Source organism: Dendropsophus ebraccatus, chromosome 2, assembly GCF_027789765.1.
Source record: "Dendropsophus ebraccatus isolate aDenEbr1 chromosome 2, aDenEbr1.pat, whole genome shotgun sequence".
NCBI classification, from domain to species: Eukaryota; Metazoa; Chordata; class Amphibia; order Anura; family Hylidae; genus Dendropsophus; species Dendropsophus ebraccatus.
Window position 1 is genome coordinate 168745775 of NC_091455.1, and position 20519 is coordinate 168766293.

A 20519-nucleotide genomic window follows, 5' to 3' on the forward strand; every position below is an offset into this window, starting at 1 on the left:
GAGCCAACATAGTATTTAACAACTGGAATTAAACTTGAGAAGCACAATCAACTAAGTACTGTACATCCCTTTTAATGAAATTGCACAGAGAAAAATTGGAACGCAGCCAGTATGAGGCAGTGTTTATAATTTTAATATGTAGGCATGTGTACAGTAAGCTGTTGGCGACAAATAAATAATTTACAGCATTAACGGCAAATATTCCCTGGAACCTAACAGGTAAAAAGCAAAACAACATGTTTAAACATTAACATATATAGCAATTTTGGAATAAAAGTCAAATGATCATTGAAGCCCTATCTTAATGTGACCTTAAATATTTTCTCTTCTTACACTGTTTACACTGAAAATAGTGATGCACCATAATATTGTGCTTCCCCTTCCCTAAAGGCCATTGATACTTAAGAGATGGCTACCATTACAATTGTGTGCAGCATTCTGAGGTTAGGCAGTATGTTAGAATAGTAAGCCCTGGCTTGATTTTGCAGGCTTTTTGGAGGAGGCTTGAAATATAAGCGTTTCTAAAAAATAAGCCCTAGTTACAGTTAGCACCTAGCACTAGGTTATGTAATGTGATGCCACTGATGTCACAGAAACGGAGCATTGGCATACCTTAGCTCCTAACCGTCCTGGACAAGTGCCCTACTACCTCTCTCAACAGCAGGGTGAAATCCACAACCCCACTCCCAAGTCTTGCTCAAAAGTCCTGCCCCCTGTCTCTGTGAATAGATTTGCTCATCTCTAACTTGCATACTATATAGGTAAATATTACTTTACATTACATTACCCACAGACAACATGAGAACATAAAGAAAAAAACTACTGCATGGAGTTTAAGAAAGGAATCTTGGAGGACTTTTAGGAAAAAAAATCTTACTGCTTTTTACAGTAAAAAATAAGACCTACTCTTATTAGGCCTAGCCTTTTTTGCATAGTAAAAATAATATATGTGTTTTTGAAATAACGCAGTCTGACATGCCCATTTTCCACCGCAATAAATACATTACAACCATGATATACAGTATAAGGATTAGGGAATATGAGGCAATATTTAAAAAGTGAAACTCACAATAACTGTAAAAAAAGACATATATTGTTCAATAGTATACTTTAGAAGGCCAAAGGGTAATGTTTTATTCTTGAGAAGAGTACTATAAAGAGGTGTGGAGACTTATAAGCCATTCATGCTCTACTGAGAATTTTGTTAAGAAAGATATGCAAAACAGTGCTCTTACACCACCTTTCGGAAGTTGCTTTCACAGAATTTCCAGTGGAGCATAAATTGCATATAATTTTCTACTACGCTGTAATGGATTAAAACCCTACAGGGCTTGTTAGGCCCCTCTACTCATGCCAGCACAGGACAAGTCCGCCAATGACCAGAGGATCCAGAGGAGGCATGAAGATAGTCATGTCACCAGATGAGACAAAAATAGAACTCCACTTGCCGTATTTGGAGGAAGAAGGATGAGTACAATCCCAAGGATACAGTCCAAACGGTGAAGCATGGGGGTAGAAATGTCATACTCTGGGGGGGGGGAGGGAAGAGGGCAGGATGACTGCAATGTATTGAATTGGTGCCATTTATCGCGAGATTTAGGCCAATAACCTCCTCTCTTCAGTAAGAGCACTGAAGAGTCTTGGCTGGGTCTTACATCATGCCAATGTACACAGCCAGGATAACTAAGGAGTGGCTCTGTGGGAAGCATTTTAAGGTTCTAGAGTAGCCTAGCCAGTCTCCAGACGTGAAACCAATGGAAAATCTTTGGAGGGAGTTGAAACTCAATGTTGCCCAAGTACAGCCCTGAAACCTGAAAGATCTGGAGAAGATCTGTATGGAGGAATGGGACAAAATCCCTGCTGCAGTGTGCAAATATGGTCAAGAACTACTAAAAACATCTGGTCTCTGTAATTGCAAACAAAGGTTTCTGTACCAAATACATGTATTTGGTTCTGTTTTCCTATCAAATACTGTTTTTGTATCAAATACTTTTTTCACACAAAAAATGCAAAGTAATTATTTAAAAATGAAAAAAGTAATTTTTAGAATTTTTTTTATAGACTTTGTCGCTCACAGTTGAAGTGTAACTTTGATAAAAAAAATTACACATCTTTTTATCCCATGTAAATGGGAAAACGTTTTTTTTTCTTGTTCCCACACTGTCTTTTGTGGCTGTTTGAGGCAAAATAACAGACATTATTTCTACAATCATGCCCAATATTTAGCATAAACAAGAGGACCATCAAATGCCCAAAAAGGGACACTTTTGATCACAGTGACAATACTATGATCAAAAGGAGTCCTGCTCGGGCTAAACTGTTTTGGTCATGGCCATTGCACAAGAAAACCTTATTAAAACTTTTGGTTATTGTATGGATAAAGCTATCTTCACAGAAGGATGTTCACACGCCACAACCATTATTTTATAATAAAGGCCACAAATAATAATCAGAAACATTATTTTTATTATTTATTCATTAAAGGACAGCCGTCCCATTGTGTGAACATGGCCTTATGGTGGAATTACTACTACTGTAACATTCATAGCCCTAGTAAAAGCATCACAAAATATTAGTGTTGAGCAAACCTGCCAAACTTTTCAGATTCAGCACTGTTCTTCAAACAGCACTGTTCTGCATTTTAGTCCCAACTGCTGGAGAAGTTGGATGCCACCCTAGGGAGTGCTAGAAAACATGGATACAGCCATAGGCTGGGTTCACACTATGTATATTTGAGGCTGTATTTGTGAGGCTGTATAGCAACCAAAACCAGGAGTGGATTGAAAACACAGAAAGGCTATGTTCACATAATGTTGTAATTGAGTGGATGGCCATCATTTAATGGCAAATATTTGCTGTTATTTTAAAACAACGGCTGTGGTATTGAAATAATGGCCGTTATTTACTGTTATATGGCGGCCATCCACTCAATTTCAACATTGTGTGAACAGATCCTTTCTGTGTTTTCAATCCACTCCTGGTTTTGGTTGCTATGAGGACCTGACATGAGGACCAAATACAGCCTCAAATATACATAGTGTGAACCCAGCCTTAATCTGTACCCATGTTTTGATGGCAGGCCTAGGGCGGCATCCAAAAGCTCTAACTGTCAGGAGTCAAATTCCAAGCGCTTGGGTTCGGAGATTGTTGCCAAACCTGAACAGTTAGGCAACTTCCCCCAACACTGCTTACTTTCATACTGCTATTATATTGTACTTCAAAACAGTACTAGGTGCATAGAAAAGTTAAAGGAGGAATGAGAAAAATTAGAAACAAAGGCAAGATGTATCTTGAACATGCCGATCAGCAGCCCATAGATCCATCAGAACAAAGGACTTCATATAGATATGAACTCTTGAAGCAGAAAATAAATTTACTTTAAAAAATTACAATACAAAATTCAATGTTTTATTTGTTGCTAAACTCATATTCATAAGCCCTCTGATACAAGTGACCTGGATGGTTAACAACCTGCCTTATATTCCACAAAGGTGTATAGTACACTAAAAAAATGTGTCTAGAAATGCAATTAAGCTATCCAAGAGACATTTACCAGCATCCCTGTGTTCTATAGCATGAACAACACAACAGCTGTCAATCACAGAGAAGGCATGAAAGCCCCATTTATTCTCCTAATAAAGATTATAACTCCAACAGGAATCTTCTTATGTATAGTGTACACCCCAGAATGGATATCATCATAATGCTTAATCATGCAAATAAACCCTATTACACATATTCTCTCTTTAAGCAGTGTATTTTTCTTCATGTATAAAGCTGGTTTTAATCTTCCTGCAAGAAGCCAAAGAGAAAAAGTAATGAAAAAAGATCAATGTATGGCTCACAGCAAGACAGTTTTCTTTCTATAGTGGAATGCCTGCCATTCACACCACATCAGCTATGTTAGAAGTAAGAGCATTATATATAGATACTGTATATTAAAAGTCTTTTGTCCGCTAACATATCAACATAACATGCCATTCTCTCTCTGGGTGACTATAATTTACCATAGGCTAAACTCCTCAATTCAGAGACAACACTACTAAATCACACCCCAAACACCCTCAAAGTAATGCCTTAGAATATACTAAAATTAACAGGGTTTTACAGTATTTAAAAAAAAAAAAAAGTTGCAGGAGCTTCGAAAAAAAGGCTAAATTTTTACTTGTATATCCCTGTTGCTCCAGTGCCAATGCTTTTAAATAGGCTCACTTTAGGATATGGCACCCCCTCAGCCCTTAGGCACCTTTACATATTACCTATAATTGTTTCTGGAAGCACCAAGAACTGTGAGAGATAAAATAGTTGCATGGAAGCAGACATATCTCTCACCTTCTTAGGGTATGTGCACCCTATGGAATCCCAATGAACCACCCACCGCAGATTTTGCAGCTCGCCTCCCGCTGGTGGCCGCGTCCTTTAGGGGACTAAACACATTAAACACATTGAGTGTCTTAACTTTCCACTCCCCCTTCCATGGGTCCATTTAACATACCATGTTCAGACCACTATAACTTTTTTAGTGTGTGGGCTCATCTGCATGGTTATACCATTTAGGGGAGTTGATATGACTTTTTGATTGATTTTTATTGATTTTTTATTCTGTGTTTTGTGGAATGTGAGATGTCCAACAATCCGCAACTCTATAAATTGATAATTTTGCTATGCTTACACCATGTATTGTGTGGGATAGATATTCGCCCTTTTATGTAATTTTTGTGGTGTTTTTTTTTTTTTTTTTATTAGAACATGACTTGTATTACTTTAATAAAAAAAAAATGAAAGGTTATTTTGTGAGTTTTTAACACTGTTTAAAATTTGGCTGGTTTGCCCATAGCAACCTGCTAATGTTTCATTTGTCAAAAGTAGAGCTGTGGTTGCTATGTATATCCCCAGCCCCTCCCCTTTTTTTTCTTTCTTTTTTTTGTCAATTTTTCGTCCCCTACAGGACTGCACTATGCCATTCTCTGATCACTTATACAGAACACTGCAATACGTATATGTCAGAGTGTACTGTGACTGTGACATTCTTTCATTAAAGACTTCCTAAGGCAGGCTGTAATAGAAGTAATACCATGGAGAACTTCCATAGGCCCCTTACAGACATGACAACTGATCAGCACCCCATAATTGCACTGGGGAAGGGGTCCACATATGACAGAACCATTATCTGTTATCTAGCCTATGACCGATAACTGCAGCATCCAGGGGGAGAAATGACTGGCATTGGAGGTTACTCCAGTGCTAGTCACTCATGTAGAGCTGCTTTTATCTAAAGTATATGGCATAGGCTCAGCACCCGAGTCTGAACCATTCTCTGTGAGCACACATCTGCCATTCATCTAGGATGGAAGTTGCCAAGGAGTTAAAGAAGAATCAAAGTTTTTTTTTTTCTTATGGACTCTACAAGCCATAGAAAAAGCATCAGTTCTGTCCATAAATTTACTGACAGTTTGTAGCCCTGATCAAAAGAAGGTAATCACTTTATTTTTAGAATAAACAGAATAAATGTACTGGCCAATGTAATTAAATAGGACATTAGGAGGATTAAACAGATCATCTGCTTTTAGAGTTCAGCGGACAGTAAATAGGTAGAAACACAAAGTAATGAATAAACAAAATAACAAGTTGAAATGCGTCATTACAATGTACAGGCCTGGAAATGGACTGGGAAGGATACCGTATGCACACAGATATAAAGAAGCATAAATAGGTGGAAATTCATCAAATGACCAACATGCAATTATCTTCAATTTATGCTGCTTGCAATTAAAAATGAAATGAGATGGCACATTATCACACAGGCACTGACCACTTTAAACATGAAAGCCAAGGGAGCACGTGATAAACGACAGTTCTCTACGTTTCATATCTACGCTGCCCTCCACCATTCCAGACTGCAATTATCAGCCGTCTATGGAAATGTGACTTGAAAGGGATAAATTTGAATGCAGAAAGAATAACAAGAGAAGACCAGCCACACATAGCATTGCAGATCAGCACACTTCTATCGTGTGGCAGCCCCTGTGAGATTTATCCAGTATAATTAAAAGAGATAGACCGCGTTTCATCAAACTACCTTCTTTCAAATCAGTTGGCTCCTGAATAGGCGCTATAGGTGGAGAATAGATGGTAAGTCTTATGTACACAGGTAGCGCTATGAAGTGGGAATTAAAGACTATGTTCAATACATGACTATGTGTATCATTAATGATTATTATTATTATATACAATGAGATATAAGATGGAGAGATAGATAGATAGATAGTACATAGTTATAAATACACAGAAACACAAATAAATAAATGTAAAGCTAAAGCTGTGTTCACCTAAACAGGGCCCTGACAAGTTTTGAACTGGAACATCCTTCATTTTGCCCCCTGTTGAACTACATATACTAACAGTACACAGTGGATCCCATTCAATTATAAAGGGGTATCTGTCAATTTGACTGCATACTTCACAATTCTTGCTGTCAGCTCTGATGTATATGTGGGCGGAGGCTTAAAAGTGTGATAGATTAGAAAAAGGAGGATTTTTGTACTGCAGAACCTAATTTCATTTTTTTTACCATCCATCCAAATTATACTGTACCTACCATAATATTCTTATGAGAAAGTTTTCTGGAACACCAGGTTAGAAAAGCTACCCACCTACAACAATAAAATACCACACTGACGATGAAATATCATTAAAAAAATAAGATTTCGTTTGACAGCATCCTTCATGTTGTGTATCAGAGTCTAGAAATACATCTAAAGTTCTACACTATTATTTAATGATAATAGCATTTTAAGACTGCCGGAATGCAGAGACTGATCTATAACCCTTAAAGTAGGAATCAAAAATAACAGCGTAGTAATACAGTGCAGAAATCTACAACTTAACAGTTTTACATGCATAGTACACTACTTATTGCACGTTTTGTATTTTTTAAGGGGTTTTAGTGGGGTAAACCTTGAAGGTAAATGATAAAAAATAAAATAATAAATTATTTAATAATAAATAAATAATTTCTTACATACATAAATTTTACATAGAGTATTTTGCCATCCCTGACCACCATGATATCATAGGTCCAAAAGAAGACGGGATACTGATTAAAATGTAAATCCATAACCAGTACTATGACTAGCCTCAAAATCACAACAGAAGAATAAAGGAATATTGCTTAAAAAAAAAAAGGTTAGGATCAGAGTAAAGAGTGAGTGGTCAGGGTAGGTACCAGCAACCATTCATCACTTACAGCACTCCTTGTCCTGTAAGAAGGAAACCTGAGGCTGTGAGGGTATTGCTTTATTTTGGTGCTTATATATATTCTATGAAGATTTGTGTGTGTAAATGAAGATCCATGAGAGGACAGACAATAAAGGCATTTGACAGACCCAGTTAAGATTGCTGTTACCTTGAATCCCATGAATAAGAATTTTTTTTAAGACATGTCATAGGGTTGTGCATGGAAAGCTGGCTGAGTGCAACAAACTTTATATATGTTACTTTAACCCCTTGCCTCCGCAGCCTGTTTTGGCCTTAATGACCAGGCTCATTTTTCAAAATCTGACCTGTCTCACTTTATGCGCTTATAGCTCAGTGATGCTTTAACGTATGCTAGCGATTCTGAGATTGTTTTTTTGTCACATATGGCACTTTATATTAGTGGCAAAATTTGGTCACTACTTTGTGTGTTTTTTGTGAAAAACATCAAAATATCATGAAAAATTTTAAAATTTTGCATTTTATGAACTTCTGAAATTCTCTGCTTCTAAAAAAGGAAGTCATAGCACATAAATTAGTTACTAAATCACATTACCAATATGTCCTCTTTATTCTGGCATAATTTGGGAAACATATTTTACTTTTTTAGGCTGTTATGGGGCTTAGAAATTTATTAGCAAATTATCACATTTTGTGAAAGTTTCCAAAACTGATTTTTTTTTAGGGACCAGTTCTTTTTTAAGTTGATTTAGGAGGCTTGTATGCTGTAAAACCCCATAAGTGACCCCATTTTGGAAACTAGACACCTTAAAGAATTAATCTAGGGGTATAATGAGCATTTTAACCCTACAGGGGCTGGAGGAAAGTATTCACAATTAGGCCTTAAAGAAATCGAAAATTTTAATTTTCCAATAATATATATGTTTAGATTAAAGTTTCTCCTTTCCAAAAGGAACAAGAGAGAATCTGCACCCCACAATTTGTAACACAGGTTCTCTTGAGTACAACGGTACCCCATATGTGGGCGTAAACCACTGTATGGGCACACAGCGGGGCTCAGAAGGGAAGGAGCGCCAATTAGCATTTTCAGTGCAGATTTTGCTGAAGAAGTTTCTGAGCGCCAGGTGCGTTTGCAGCGCCCATGTAGTGCCCGTAGAAGAGAACCCCCCCAAAAGTCACCCCATTTTGGAAAGTACACCCCTCAAAGAATTCATCTTGGGGTGTGGTGACCATTTTGACCCCACAGGTATTAGAGGAAAGTATTTAAAATTAGACAGTAAAAATGAAAAACTCGAATTTTTCCAATAATATGTTCGTTTAGTTTAAAATTTCTCAATTTCACAAGGAACATGAGAGAATCCGCACCCCAAAATTTGTAACGCAGGTTCTCCTGAGTACAACGGTACCCCATATGGGGGCATAAACCACTGTATGGGCACACAGGAGGGCTCAGAAGGAAGGGAGCGCCAATTAGCATTTTCAGTTCAGATTTTGCTGAAGAAGTTTCTGAGCCCCAGGTGCGTTTGCAGAGCCCCTGTAGTGTCCGCAGAAGAGAACCCCCCCATAAGTCACCCCATTTTGGAAAGTGCACCCCTCAAAGAATTCATCTTGGGGTGTGGTGACCATTTTGACCCCACAGGTATTAGAGGAAAGTATTCAAAATAAGACAGTAAAATTGAAAAACTTGAATTTTTCCAATAATATGTTTGTTTAGTTTGAAATTTCTCAATTTCACGAGGAACAGGAGAGAAGCTGCATGCCCAAATCTGTAACGCAGGTTCCCCTGAGTAGAACGGTACCCTATATGTGGGCATAAACCACTGTATGGGCACCCAGCCGGGCTCAGAAGGGAAGGAGCGCCAATTAGCATTTTCAGTGCAGATTTTTCCGAAGAAGTTTCTGAGCGCCAGGTGCGTTTGCAGCGCCCCTGTAGTGCCAGCAGAATAGAACCCCCCCAAAAGTCACCCCATTTAGGAAAGTACACCGTTCAAAGAATTCATCTTGGGGTGCAGTGAGCGGTTTGACCCCACAGGTATTAGAGGAAAGTATTCAAAATAAGACAGTAAAAATGAAAAACTCGAATTTTTCCAATATATGTTCGTTTAGTTTAAAATTTCTCAATTTCACGAGGAATGGGAGAAAAAATGTACCCCAAAATCTGTAACGCAGGTTCTCCTGAGTACAACGGTACCCCATATGTGGGCATAAACCACTGTATGGGCACACAGCAGGGCTCAGAAGAAAGGGAGCGCCAATTTGCTGGAGCAAAACCGCAGCTAGTAATGGTTATTAGAATAGCGCAGTTACTAAAATACAAAAAAAAAATGAGATTACAGGTAATGTGGGGTGGTTACGGATAATCTGTGGTGGTTACGGGCAACCTGCGGTGGTTACGGGCAACGAGGGGTGGTAACGGGCAACGTGGGGTGGTAACGGGCAACCTGGGGTGGTTACGGATAAACTGAAGTGCTTATAGGTAATCTGGGATGGGAACCTGTAACGTGCGGTGGTCGGGGGCAACGTGCGGTGGTCGGGGGCAACGTGCGGTGGCCGGGGGCAACGTGCGGTGGTCGGGGGCAACGTGCGGTGGTCAGAGGCAACGTGCGGTGGTCAGAGGCAACGTGCGGTGGTCAGAGGCAACGTGCGGTGGTCGGGGGCAACGTGCGGTGGTCGGGGGCAACGTGCGGTGGTCGGAGGCAACGTGCGGTGGTCAGAGGCAACGTGCGGTGGTCAGAGGCAACGTGCGGTGGTCAGAGGCAATCTGGGGGGAATTACATGTGATTAGGGGCAACCTGGGGGGGTTACAGACAATCTGCGGTGGTTACGGGCAACATGGGGTGGTTACAGACAATCTGGGGTGGTTACGGATAAACGAAAGTGCTTATAGGTAATCAGGGGTGGGTACATGTAATTTTGGGTGGTTACGGCAATCTGGAGGGGGTCACTGGCAACGTGTGTGAGTTAGAGGCAACGTGCAGTGGTTAGAGGCAACGTGCGGTGGTTACGTGCAATATGCGGGGTTACGGGCAATCGGGGCTGATTACGGACCATCTGGAGGGGCTCACTGGCAATTTGGGGTGGTTACAGGCAACGTGCGGTGGTTATGGGCAACGTGCGGTGGTTATGGGCAACATGCGGTGGTTATAGGCAACATGCGGTGGTTATAGGCAACATGCGGTGGTTATAGGCAATGTCCGGTGGTTATAGGCAACGTGCAGTGGTTAGTGGCAACGTGCAGTGGTTAGTGGCAACGTGCGGTGGTTAGTGGCAACGTGCAGTGGTTATGGGCAACGTGCGGTGGTTAGTGGCAACGTGCGGTGGTTATGGGCAACGTGCGGTGGTTAGTGGCAACGTGCGGTGGTTATGGGCAGCGTGCGGTGGTTATGGGCAACGTGCGGTGGTTAGTGGCAACGTGCGGTGGTTAGTGGCAACGTGCGGTGGTTATGGGCAACGTGCGGTGGTTATAGGCAACATGTGGTGGTTATAGGCAACATGCGATGGTTATAGGCAAAGTCCGGTGGTTAGTGGCAACGTGCGGTGGTTAGTGGCAACGTGCGGTGGTTATGGGCAGCGTGCGGTGGTTATGGGCAACGTGCGGTGGTTATAGGCAACGTGCGGTGATTACGGGCAATCTGAGGTGGATACGGGCAATCTGGGGCGGATATGGGCAACCTGCGGTGGTTACGGGTAATTTGGGGGGGCTAGGGGTAATCTGGGAGTAAACTGCAATTATTACTATAATAAAAAGTGTGTGTTTTATTTTTTTGTATGTTTTTCACTTTTTGTACTTTATACATTAATTTTCACTGTATTACTATGATTACTGTGATATTTTCTATCACAGTAATCATAGTTCAGTGACAGAGACCAAATTGGTCTCTGTCACTTTAAATTTTCAGAGCTAACTGATTCTGGAGCGCATGCGCACTTCAGAATCAGCCTGGACGTCGAGGAGGACGGAGCTCCGTGGATCAGGTAACGTATGTGCGGAAGGGGGGGGGGTGACTGGGGGACGGGGGTGACTGGGGGGGTGGGGGGCGACTTGGGGGGGGGGGGGCACGGTGACACTTTTTATCCCCTGTCACCAATGATTTATGGTGACAGGGGATAAAAAGTGCTGATCAGCACTGGGAACAGGCGATCGGCGGTATATAGTATATACCGCCGATCGCCTGCTCCGGGACCACACGGGGGGGTCCCCGATCACTGCCCCATGCTCTCCGCTACCTCCGGTGGCGGAGAGCATGGGGCTTTGATCACTTATTCATTTCCATCCCTGCCAACAAACATCGTTTGTTAGCAGGGATGGGGGCGGCCATCTTGGATCTGATGGCCGCCCGGGGAGGGTGATCGGGGGGCTGATCTGGGGTCTGAGGGGACATTTTTCATCTCCCCCCACCGTGGATTCACGGTGGGGGGAGATGAAAACTATCGGCGGCGCCGGTAATGCCCGGTACCGGCAGATCGCCGCTAAAGAGGTAGTAGCGGCGATCCGCCGGTATCGGAGGACGAGGGGAGGGGGCCGGGGGACACAGACTGAGTGGCGGTGGGGGGAGGCAGCGTTCTGCAGCCTCCCCCCGCCGCCCGATCGGCGGGGGACACTGAATCTCCCCATAGACGCTGCGGTCGCATTGACCGCGGCGTTTATGGGGTTAACTGCCCGGGGGGGAGCGCGGCTCCCCTCCGGGCAGTGGCAGCAGGAGGATGCTGTGTGACACAGCCTCCTCCTGCTGCCCGATCTCACCCAGGGACAGACGGGGGAGGCAGGGAAAGCATGACGTCCAGGGACGTCATGATGCATTCTGCCACTGCTTTTCATGACGTCCCTGGACGTCATATTGGGGGAAGGGGTTAAAGGATTTTGGACAATTCCTAATGTTTGTTGATGCTCCCAGGAGATATTCATGTTAGTGACATGTTAAAGGGACACTAGTTCTCCTTAAAATCTAGTAAACTCAGTGTTTACTATATGGTTGTAAGTTTGTAAAAAACAATAAAGAGGCTATACTTAACTCTCCATGCTCCCCCCAGTGTCCTCCTAAGGGTATCTGGTATTCCCCAAAGATGATGCCGATTCCTCACAGGGATGACAGCCTGCTCAGCCAATCCGAGGTAACTATTTCTTCTCCATTGTTCTTTACATACTTGCAATAATATACCTATTTTTTTTCATCGCTGGCTAACCCCTTTATTGAGATCGTCATAATGACATGTAAAGCATTTGCAAAATAGCATTCTGCCTAGGAAAGGTGGTATTCCTTCAAGTGTTTCACTCCATCTAAAAGTCTTTGAACAATAACTAGGGATATATGCCAAGCCAAACAAAAATGATGGTCTAAACTAAAAAAGGAAAAAAGGAAGAGAAGGTGCGGCACGTCCTGCGTTAAAATCTCAAGGAAAGAAAAAGATGCACGAATAGAGGCACAGGAATGGTGAGTTCACTTGTTTGTTTTTTCTCACCCACTCCTGCCTGCCGTTTTCTTTTTTTTTTTCAATTTGTTTGACTTCAAAATATATTTCACCCATGCTATGCACAGAGAAGATCTATTTAATATGACCATGTCCGGGACTTCCCTTAGACCAGTCAATGAATACAAACAAATATATAAGGACATACTAGGATACTTGCTGTAAGCACATAAGAAAAGAAACTGTAGCCTATATAATCAATCCGACAGGATAAATACAGCAATACAAGTGAACAAGACAGACACTGATTGAGTATAGAGAAGAAAAAGCAGCATGCCATAGAGAAAAAAAACAACCTAAGTAGTACACACTTTAATATAATTGTTACATAGTCATAGTCTCGCAATAATGTAGTGTTTACCTTTAATGCCATATGACAAAGTATACATCATCTAAATCTCATAAACCTGAAGAAGTCAGTGTACTCCAAAGTCCTGAACAGTCACTAAATTGCAATCTCGTAGGGCATTGTCTGTAATTGTCTCAAGTCATGGATCAGAATCTCTAACAATTTTTTCTATTACCATCTTAACCCTTAGGGGACACAGCCAGTTTTCATTTTTGCGTTTTCGTTTATCCCTCCTCGTGTATATAAGGCCATAGCGCCTGCATTTTTCCACCTAGAGACCCAAGTGAGCCCTTATTTTTTGCGCAACTAATTGTACTTTGCTATGGCAGATGTAATTTTTGCCTAAAATGTGCCGGGAAACCAGAAAAAAATTCAAAGTGTGGTGAAATTGAAAAAAAAAACGCATTTCTTTTATTTGGGGGAAATGTGTTTTTACGCCATTCACCCTGGGGTAAAACTGACTTGTTATGCATGTTCCTCAAGTTGTTACGATTAAAACGATATGTAACATGTATAACTTATATTGTATCTGATGGCCTGTAAAAAATTCAAACCGTTGTTAACAAATATACGTCACTTAAAATGGCTCCATTCCCAGGCTTATAGCGCTTTTATCCTTTGGTCTATGGGTCTGTGTGAGGTGTCATTTTTTGCGCCATGATGTGTTCTTTCTATCGGTACCTTGATTGCGCATATATGACTTTTTGATCGCTTTTTATTACAATTATTCTGGATTTGATGCGACAGAAATTGCGCAATTTTGCACTTTGGGATTTTTTTGCGCTGACGCCGTTTACCGTGTGAGATCAGGAATGTGATTAATTAATAGTTTGGGCGATTACGTACGCGGCGATAGCAAACATGTTTGTTTATTAATTAATTAATTTATTTTTATTTATAAAATGGGGAAAGGGGGGTGATTCAGACTTTTATTAGGGGAGGGGGTTTTGTGTTATTAAAAATACATTTTTCTTTTACTTTACACATATACTAGAAGCCCCCCTGGGGGACTTCTAGTATATGCACTCTGATCTCTCATAGAGATCCATGCAGTATACTTATACTGCATGAATCCATGAGATCGGTGTTCTATTACTTTTGGCTGCTGCAGCCAAAAGCAATAGAATGCCGAGCCGGGATCAGCGCCATTACGGAGCAGACCCCGGCCCGGGATGGATGCAGGGATCGCCCCCCCGCAATCGCGCCGCAGGGGGGCGATCCCCCCACTAGACCACCAGGCATGTATAACAGCAAGTATTTAGAAGCAGCTGTCAACTTTGACAGCTGCTTCTAAGTACTGAATTAGCGGGCACGGCGATCGGACCGTGCCCGCTAATAGCCGCGAGCCCGGGCTACTCGCGGCACCCGGGATCGCGGCAGTTCAGAGGGTGGTCGCCGCGCGACCCCCCTCTGAACTCCCATAGCGGCACGAGGACGTTCAATAACGTCCTGGTGCAGCTATGGGTTAAACCCAAGCCTTCAAAAAGTCAAGGGGTTCTTTTTTAATTCTTTATTTTCAGCAAGCTTTTACGAACAAAGAAAACTGTAGTATGAATCACACAAAGCTGGAAAATACCATTACAATTAAGTAATAGTAGTATTTCCTAGTTTCTCTCCAATATTAGAATGCTAAAAAAAAATTCCGCTGAGTGCACTGTATAATACATACTTCGTAACGTACAGTAAATGTGACAAAAAGGTACTGAAATGCACAGTAATATAGGAACTAGTGTTGAGCGAACCGGGATTGCAAAGTCCGGGTCCAATCTTGAATGTGTTTGTTTGGGTACCTGGTCTGGCATTTGGCTGCTGAGCAGCCAATAAACAAGCTTTAAGACTGTGGGCTTTGTGAATGGCCAGATCGGGCCTCTAAAATGGCTGTATTTTATCTGAACCGGACCTTTTTTCACGTTCGTACTAACCCACTGAAACCCGAACATCCACCAGTCCAATCTTCACTAATAGCATTATTTAAAAGATTGTAATGTAGCGGGACCTGGGCCTTACGATCACGCCATCTACGTGGCAGGTAGTGTGGCGTAAAGCGGCCACTTCTTCCTTATGCATACCATACAAGGAGGCTCAGTACAAACTACTTATGTGATGGTACCACACCCCTCACCTCCTCAATAAATTTAACCCTGCTTTTCCCAACACATGCTGGCGATGCCTGTCTGCCCCCGGGACATTACTCCACATATTCTGGGACTGCCCCCTGATCACCCCGTATTGGGCAACGGTCCAAAACACTGTACGAGAGGTCCTCAAGATTCAGGTCCCACTGGCCCCCCTACACTTGCTCTTTAATGCCCCCCCCCCAGAGTCAATCGGGACACGCGCTGCCAAGATGCTCCTTCATATCCTCACGGCTGCGAAGTGCCTTATTTCTCTTCACTGGAAAAGTACTTCCCCCCGTCCTCGCTGGATTTGCTGACGAGGGTTAGATATGTCCGCAGTATGGAATCCCTTACGGCCCTCTTGAATAACACCATAGACAAGTTCAACGAGGTCTGGGCGCCGTGGGATGCGTTTTGGGACAGACGTCCGAGATAACTCTCCCCCTTTACCCTTCTCTCTTCCCTTTCCCTCTGATGTTTCTATCACCCCTTCTCTCACACTGCCTCCTCTCTTTTTCTCCTTTTCCATCCCTAGTCCTACTCCGGAGTAGGATCTGTCCTTACACTGCATTGCCTGAGGGTCCTAAGGTGTTTCCCATGCCCTGCTATCAGTCACTAGGTCACTCCTGACCCACACCCACCTGGCCCACAGGGTTATGCACTCTCTCAGTGTTTATCAGCCCGGGCTCCTGCCCTCTACAGGTCCCTTTCCAGACAATTGCTTGGTTCATGTTTGCAAATTGTTTGTTTTATTGCTTACTATTCATATTTCCCTTAAACTCCCCATGGGCTCTCTGATTGTTCTTGCTGCCCATGACTATGTCAGTTTTCTTATTTTACTTGACTCTGTTATGTTCTCTTATATTTGAAAATCTTAATAAAAAGACAATTATTAAAAGTTGTAATGTGATGGATCAAAACATGAAGTATACTACCTCAGCAAATCCTGAGTGTGGGAAGTTTATTAGTATTTAATTGGTATTGATTCAAACCCACTCATTATCTCTACTAGGTTGCTTGTACTATACATCAATATATTTACTATTAGCAATGAGCTGACTTCCCAAATGTTTTGGGTTCCAAACTCGAACGTTCAGCATTTGACTCCTGGTGGCTGGAGAAGTTGGATGCAGACCTATGGAGTCCAAGAAAACATGAAAAGAGCCATAGGCTATATCCATATTTTCCCAGCAGTCCTAGAGCTGCATCCAACTCCTCCAGCCACCGGTAGTCAAATGCTGAATGTTGGGGTTTGGATAAACCAGAATGTTTGGTAAGTTCGCTCATCACTATTTACTGTGATATATTACAAAATTATTTCCCTGCTTAATAAAGATAAGTGAGCACTAAAATACTTGAATGCTCGTTATTCATGTCAAGTATTTTTCAATTCTCGAATGCTCCATCAAGTAATGAACCCCATTAAAATCAATGGAAGATTAGAGCATTTTTCCAGGGACCCCTACTCAGCAGAAGGGAGGGTGTCTGGTCCACCTAAAAACCTCAGAATGTGATAGAAACACCACAGAAATGGAGCAGGAAAAGCAGAAGGAGTGTGCATGGATGCATCTAAGACTCCCAGGTCACTGTATTAGCTGTACTAGCTGTATACTGTACAAAGGGTGAAACATTTAGACTGGTGCAAACTGGCCACAGCAACCAAAGGTCCTCTTTCCTTTCACCAGAGCTGGAAGCTGAGCTGTAATTGGTTGCTGTGGGCATGTGTATATACTCCGGCGGAGATTCCTTCAAATGCAGCACTACGGAAGTACCGTAGTAATTACGGCCGTTGTTGCAAATCGGCAACAATGGCTGTGATTATTTTAGTACTTACATAGTGTGAACACATTCACTTGTCTGCGATGTACAGTTTTCTTTAGAGGGTATCTATTTTAAAAATAATAATAATGATATTTTACGTTTTGATCGGTGGAGATCTAGGTGCTGAGATACCCACTGATCATTAACGTTAAGGGGCAGATGTATTCATTCTTTTTAACTTAGTAATGAAGAAGTGAGATGAAGGTAGGGGAATGGAATAACCAAGAACTCATGGCTGCACTAAAACAAATAAACGATTGCAGGCCTTTAGCTGTTTTAGTGCAGTTCAGCAAGTTCACTCATCACTACTTACCTGTCTGTACTCCCCTGGTGTCCTCCTATGAGTCTCTAGTTTGCCCCGCTGATCGCAGCTGTCTCCCCTTCTGAGACAAACTCAACTTGGCAGTAACAGCCTACTTAGCCAATCACTGACAGTGGTGCTGTCCTGTCTCAGCCAGAGATTGGCTGAGCAGGCTATCACTCCTGAAATGAATTTGTCTTGGAAGTAGAGGCAGCTGTGATCAGCAGTGAACACTAGAGGCCCCTAACAGGTCACCTAGGGAGTGCGGACTGATAAGCATAGGCTAAGTGGTATCCATGGTTGTGCAGAGAGTTAGATTTGTCAATTGCTTAACATTTAACCTCTTTGTTTTTGCCTTTTCTACTCTTTCCTATTTGCATGAAGAAAATAATTATAGACAATTGCCTTGTATCAATAATCTACTGGGGTGATCACCTGTACACGCTGTCCCTTCTTTCTCAAGGTATTTACTGTTTCCCAATCTTAACCGTTACTGTCATTTGACCATGCCATTGTCAACCAGTCCTGTTGCTAAACTTTCTGGGGTTTTAAGCAGACTTCTTGCAGGTTTTCTTGGTGTATAAACTAAGGGCCCTATTACAAAGAACGATAATTGGCGAAATCAGGCCAATTCGACCAATTATCGCTCCGTGTAATAGAGCAAACAATCAACCAATGACAACAATCACCAGCTGGACCTAAAATCATTAGGGGCCAACCATGCGTAATAGTGATGCCCAAACACCTGATACCTTACCTCTCGTCTTCTCTCCTGTGCTCCACAGCTAAACGGTCCCGGCGGCAGCAGAGCCAGCAGAGATTACAGCTCATTCAGACAATCACAGGCCGTGGCGGCCTGTGATTGGCTAAGCGGCCTGCTAGCTCAGACGCTGCTGCCCCTGGGACCTTGAGGCTGCAAAGCACAGGAGAGAAGACAAGAGGTAAGGTATCAGGTGTTTGGGCAGGGGCTGCATGGACATCGCATGGAAATCTCATTTCAAAAATGATCGGGCCATAGTCAGCCCGTGTAATAGGACCCTGAGGCCCTTGCTGCATATGTCTTCCGACCCTGAATCCATGCATACCTTTGATAATTGACCCTTTCTGCAAAGAGATATTACACTTTTAATTAATATGAAACTTAGTCTTAAAAGCCCATTAGTTGTTCCCCAGGGCTGCATGAGCACAGCAAAGTTCATTAACTTGTTAACAACACCTCTAAGAAGTAATTACAGGCAGCCTGAGAGACATTGCTAACAAATTGGTTGGGGGAATTTGCTGGGCTTTTGCAGCTCAAGGGAACACACTAGTGGGGTAAGTTATCAAAATTTAGATATGAACAGGGTCAAATACCTACTGACAGTTCCACTTTAAACAATGCTTCTGATAATACATAGCCACTGGTTGCCTTATAAGCAGTCTCTCCAACTCACCAGTCTTCTGCAGCTTTCTATTTGTGAGTGACTTCTCTGAGGACTCTCACCAGGATCTATCTGATATACAGTACTAGCATACACCATCCTCCCATGACAGATGCATGGGCTCCTAAAGCTCTCAGTCACTTCTTTGTATTTTCTCTCTCTCACACAGTCCACTAGTATGCTCCTTGGTGGCTGTCTATGCCCAGACATCTACCCAATGTTGTAGTATATGATGCAATAACTTACACATGAGATAACGAAACAGACATCTTTTTGGTGGAACCAATTATTCCACAACACAACATTCACAGACAAAATAGAAGTTAGGTACCAAGAGCCCCATTAAAATAAAGGTGTTATTACAAGAGTGATTATTGTTTAACCCCATTCAGGACTATCTGCCTGTGTAATAACACCGAATGACCAAATAATGAATGAAAAGTCATTAATCGTCTTTTAACATGTCGAAAAATTCCTGTTGGTAGTTTGACGATCACTCGGCTAAAAAGTCCTATGCAGATAAAACATTCTGCACGGTTTTGTCCTGAGGAGCGATTAGCAACCATATAATGACATATAACAGCAATCAGTGAATGTAATAACCTCAGAATCATTTACTACTAAATCGCTAGTTTTCGCTAGCAATCACTTATTACTCACTCAAATGCTCTTCCATGTATTACTAGAGCCTACACATTAGGACGTGTAGCCTCTTTGTCTAGCTATAAAATTTTCTCATACAGGCTGTTCACTCATACACATTCAGAAGAAAAATGCATATTCACCTGTCCCTAAGCTGGAAAGGTTCACAGTCTCACATTGTGCATCCAATTGCTTCCATATCTGCCATCCTCTTGTACTGTGCTCTCTACCTCCCCAGGCAGGTTTCACAAGAGCTGAATTGAAGCTCACTATGATGACTTGGCTGATATCACATCTCTCTGCAGCTGTATCTCTCACAACAGGTTTCCTTTCTTTGGGAACTTGTGGCCGAGTTCTTTGTTCTCTTCAGCACGGGGAACTCTGGCCCCCTATCTGGTCTCAGCCACACACTAATCTTCTGCTTCATAGTATTTTTACAGTCTACAGTAATATAGCAATATTGAATAAAAAATAGCCAATATTGAAAGCATTCATATTTAATAAATCGGATATTTTTACTGGCAGAATCAACAGTTAAATTAACAATAATAATATATATTTTCTTCAATTGATCTTTAGTGGCTGCGTTTGAACTCTTCATTCAATACACTACATCTGATTCTAATGTAATTTAAGGCTATGTTTACACAACGTACAACTATGGCCGTAGTTCTCGCCGCAGAACTACGGCCGTAGTTTTGCGGGGTGGAACAATGCCTATTGTTGAATGGGATCCCGGTCGGAGCGTACACACATCGTATACGCTCTGGCCGGGAGCCCATGCGGGGCCGCAAAAAACTGACATGTCAGTTTTCTGCGGCCAGAATTCAATGAATTCCGGCCGCAGAAAGACCTGTCAGTTCACACAGTGAAGCGAGCGGCTCCGGCCGCTAGCTTCACTGTGTGCTATGGGAAGCTCTGATGCGGGCGGCCGCATCAGAGTTCCGCGGCCGGACGGATCATCCGGCCGGTACTTAAAGGGGTATTCCAGGTTATTTTGATATTAATTCTACTGATTTCTCTTGTAATATAATTAATATATCTCATTGGTTTCTATAATAAATTTTGTCTCTTTCTCTCTATTTTTATGTAAGTCACGTGTTTCTGTGACGTCACCGAACCGGAAGTGTGGGGACTTCCCCGACTCGGCCGGCCTCTTGGTGTTTATGTAGTTAGAAAGCTAG

General features: G+C 42.2%; 1 protein-coding gene across 1 annotated transcript in view; it reads right to left on the minus strand.

The window, feature by feature from the left end:
• Positions 1-19762, minus strand: part of KCNH8 (potassium voltage-gated channel subfamily H member 8) — a 200926-nt gene extending 181164 nt beyond the window's left edge. Inside the window, exons 1-2 of the mRNA XM_069959709.1 lie at positions 19747-19762; positions 19479-19676 (exon numbers count right to left, since the gene is read on the minus strand). Of these exons, the coding sequence (XP_069815810.1) occupies positions 19479-19676; positions 19747-19762 (214 nt within the window). The remainder of the gene's footprint in view (positions 1-19478; positions 19677-19746) is intronic.
• Between the last annotated feature and the right edge of the window lie 757 nt (positions 19763-20519).